This window comes from Phytophthora parasitica, assembly GCF_000247585.1.
Source record: "Phytophthora parasitica INRA-310 unplaced genomic scaffold supercont2.6, whole genome shotgun sequence".
In the NCBI taxonomy this organism is placed as follows: Eukaryota; Oomycota; class Peronosporomycetes; order Peronosporales; family Peronosporaceae; genus Phytophthora; species Phytophthora nicotianae.
Genome location: NW_008648992.1, coordinates 707,477 through 711,150, shown reverse-complemented (window position 1 = coordinate 711,150; position 3,674 = coordinate 707,477). Strand labels below are relative to the sequence as shown.

General features: G+C 52.9%; 3 protein-coding genes across 3 annotated transcripts in view; 1 reads left to right on the top strand and 2 right to left on the bottom strand.

Annotated features, from left to right (window-relative positions):
• The window catches only part of PPTG_03914 (hypothetical protein), a gene marked incomplete at both ends in the record, with an annotated part of 1,408 nt that extends 347 nt beyond the window's left edge, over positions 1–1,061 (bottom strand). The window contains one exon of the mRNA XM_008897699.1: positions 3–1,061. Coding sequence (XP_008895947.1) covers positions 3–1,061 — 1,059 coding nt within the window. The remainder of the gene's footprint in view (positions 1–2) is intronic.
• A 774-nt stretch (positions 1,062–1,835) lies between these two features.
• Positions 1,836–3,674, top strand: PPTG_03913 (hypothetical protein). Its single transcript, XM_008897698.1, has one exon. It carries the CDS (start codon positions 1,856–1,858, stop codon positions 2,864–2,866), a length of 1,011 nt encoding a protein of 336 aa, XP_008895946.1. The 5' UTR covers positions 1,836–1,855; the 3' UTR covers positions 2,867–3,674.
• PPTG_03912 (hypothetical protein) lies at positions 2,991–3,578 on the bottom strand. Its single transcript, XM_008897697.1, has one exon. It carries the CDS (start codon positions 3,507–3,509, stop codon positions 3,093–3,095), a length of 417 nt encoding a protein of 138 aa, XP_008895945.1. The 5' UTR covers positions 3,510–3,578; the 3' UTR covers positions 2,991–3,092.

The following is a 3,674-nucleotide window of genomic DNA, read 5'->3' as shown; positions in this document are numbered from 1 at the left end:
CCAGACTCACCACCGATAACACCGTCCGATCCATCCTCGAACAGGTCACCAATACCGCTGCCGGGGGTAGTACCGGTCTTCTCGGACTTGGTAGCCTTCGTGGTCTTCGAAGCAGGAGCCGGGGTCTCCTTGGAACCCTTCACCAGGGTCGGGTCAGCAGGAGCCGGGGTCTCCTTGGTACCCTTCACTAGGGTCGGGTCGGTCGATCCAGACTCACCACCGATAACACCGTCCGATCCATCCTCGAACAGGTCACCAATACCGCTGCCGGGGGTAGTACCGGTCTTCTCGGACTTGGTAGTCTTCGTGGTCTTCGAAGCAGGAGCTGGGGTTTCCTTGGCTCCCTTTGCATCAGTAGGCTCGTCAAGAACTGCAAAAGTGACAATTTTCTTCTTTTCCCCGGTTTCACCCTTGCACTTCGCTTGACGCATAGCACACTCGTTGGAGTATTTTACGCCATTTTCGTCAGTTACTGGCGAGTAATCCATGGTACACGCATCGGGACAGGATTCGGTGCCGCTGCCAGTAGAGCTTTTTGCGCACTCACCAGAGTTCGCTACTACCAGTTCGGTCGCGTTACACTGAGCAACGGTGAATGCGCAGTCGTTCGTGTACGTGACATGGTCGGAACCGCAAACAGGTTCGTAGTCGTCCGAGCAGACGGTATCGCAATCGTAATGGGAGCTACCTGAGCCTTCGATCGAGTCCCAGCTCCAATCCCATGAGCCCGAGTCGCTTGGGTATACTGCAGGACCAGGACCCAAGTTCAAACCTCCGGAGCCATCCTTGCCAATGGGGACAGTGATGCCAATCGAAGTCAGCATTTTAGGGTCAGTCGTTGCATCTGCCGCACTCTCGTCTCCGATAACACCATTAGAACCATCCTCAAACAAGCTGCCGATACTGCTGCTAGAAGTGGTACCAGTTTTCTCCGACTTTGTCGACTTGGTCGCTTTGGTGGTCTTCGTGGCTTCCTCTTTCGTCGACAGAGTCGCTGGGTCGCCAGCGGTGACGGTGGCAACGGCGACAGCCGCGAGCACGAGACCTACAGCAAGTTTCATTCGGGTAATATGCTTGGACCTGGTGACAGGTGGCGTGTTGCGTTTAGCAAATTGCAGAATGACTAGCAAACTTATTTTGTTGGTAACACACTGGTGTCCTTCCGCTGGCACGACTGCAACTTTCGTATCTTCCATTCCCCATCTGGAGAAAAATTGCCTTCACCGTTTATGGTACATGTCTGCCCTACACCATCCGAGTTTTTCTCGCTGTCGCTCATCGAACCTTCACTGTTGGCATGGCAAGCAGCGAAATCGAGGTCGAGCCCTGAGAGAATATCACCCAGGGCCATCGCATCGCGCCGAGACTAATGGAGACTTGCGAGTGCTGACACGATACTGGATCCCATGGATACCAAGATAGAAGCGGCCGTGTCGCCACGGCATCTCCTGTTTTCTTGTAGTTTAATTACTCCAACAAACAGAATCATCGGATATTGCGGTGTTTACAGTAGTATTTAGCACCCACGGCTCTAATTAGGACTGCTGAGACGAGGGAAAATTAATGGACCGCAACTTTTTTATTCCATGGTAAGCAACTTTTGCGAAAAAAAACCTTCAAGTAAAAAAACGGCCGACGGACCAAAAGGCCCAAAAAGACCCAAAGAGTTGCGGTCCAAAAGACCCAAAAAGCGGCCCAAAAACCTGCAGTCCAAAAAAACTGCGCATACAAACTTCAAGTCAAAGGAGTCCAGGATGCCCAAAAGGCGGTCAGTGAACTACGCCCGGCTGTACCGTAACTGACAAAACGGTACGACAGACAACATAATAAATCGCTACCTAGTTGACGTATCTGCATGATAAACAACACTCCAGCTGTACAAGTGCTGCCTCACGCGTACGGCGCATTTCTCGGCCTGCTGTGCGGCGACGCCGCGGGTGCAACGCTCGAGTTCTCTCCCGGTGTTATCACAGAGACTGATGTATCGCGCGCAATGGCGATGCCTGGCGGAGGAGTTTTCCGTGTGGGCAAGGGGCAGATCACCGACGACTCGGAGTTAGCGCTGTCTTTAGCCCGTGGACTATTGGGACATCGACCAAGTGAGGGTTTCCCGCTGGAGTCTGTAGCACAGCAGTACGCGGCCTGGTGCAACTCGAAACCTTTCGACATTGGCAATACTTGCGCCACGGCGTTCGGTGCCAAACCTCATTCCGACGGCAAATACGCGGATGTTATGACGCAAACTGCAGCTGTTCATTGCTCGGCCAGTGAAGCTAATGGATCGCTCATGCGCATCGCGCCACTAGCGATCTGGAGCATGGGACAGCCGGAGGAAACCATCGCTGCTCTCGCCAGAACTGAAGCCACATTGTCACATCCAAATCAAGTGTGTCAAGACTGCAATGCCGTTTATTGCCTCATGCTAGAGCACTTGTTGCGTGTTCCGGGGGATTTCCAAGGAGCTGTAAGCCGCGGTGAACGCTTTGTCAACAATTGCGTGAACTCGGTGGTGCGCACGTGGTTCCTGGAGGAATCGTTGGATATCTCTAGCCTTGTGTGTACGAGGAAGGTGGGTCATGTGCGCTGGGCATTTGTGTTGGCCACGTACTTCTTGCGCCAGAACGAGAGCTACGAGCGCGCTATTCAGCAGACCTTACTGAAAGGTGGTGATACCGACACGAATGCTGCCATAGTGGGCGGACTTATTGGCGCGCTGCACGGAGTGGAGTCTATTCCGTCTCACATGCGTGACGCTGTTCTTACCTTTGACGCTACCAAACCTGCGGCAACACATCGTCCGCGCCCCGTGGATTATTGTGGAGCTCAAGTCACGCGGCTTGCTGAGGAGCTCTTGAACAAAGATTAAGTGAACTAACAGAAAGGAATGTGAGCCCAAACGCTATCACACGTTGGTAGGAAATCGAGGCATTAGTTCATGAACCTTGCGTATCTTGAAGTTTTTCCGATTTCAAGATGAAAGACAAGTATACGCTACATTGGTTACGACTTCTTCATTCAAGAGTATCAAAGAGAATGCGTCGTGGTGAATCTTACGTCCATGCCATCCTACGCCCCAGTCATTCAGTTCAACTTTACGCGCTAGATTGCTGGAACGGAGTATTGTCGGATCCAGACGAGCTGAAAGCGCCTCGGAGAGATTTTGAGGGTTTCTCAGACTTGGTTGAGCCGGTTGGTGGCTCAGCCAACTGTATCGGAGATTCCGAGTCTCGACTACCTTCCAACGGGTAGTTTGAACCATCGGCGGAGTAGATCTTTTTCGCTTTCCCGTTTTTGCGTTGCTTACATTTCGCCATTTGCATGAAGCATTTGTTTGAGTATGTGACGCCATCCTCGTCCGTCACAGGATCGAAGTCGTCCGTACAAACCTCATCGCAGCCAGAGACTTCGCTACTACTATCGCTGCTGCCGCTGTCCGACGCCTCAGAACCACTAGCATCATCAGAACCCGACGTGGAGCTAGAAGCTGACTCAATAGCCTCTTCGAACATATCCGACGAAGTAGTCGATGCCGACGTAGACGCCGACTCAACGGACGGAGCCTTCGTGGCCTTCTTCTGCGTAGTCGGCGATCCCGATGAGCTTCCGGTTTCCTCGCTGGACGCAGACGCTTCCTCGCTGGACGCAGACCCTTCCTCGCTGGCAGCAGACGCTTC

Coding starts and splice junctions, on each gene's coding strand:
- PPTG_03913 (XM_008897698.1), top strand. CDS start 1,856: ATGATAAACAACACTCCAGCTGTACAAGTGCTGCCTCACGCGTACGGC.
- PPTG_03912 (XM_008897697.1), bottom strand. CDS start 3,509: ATGTTCGAAGAGGCTATTGAGTCAGCTTCTAGCTCCACGTCGGGTTCT.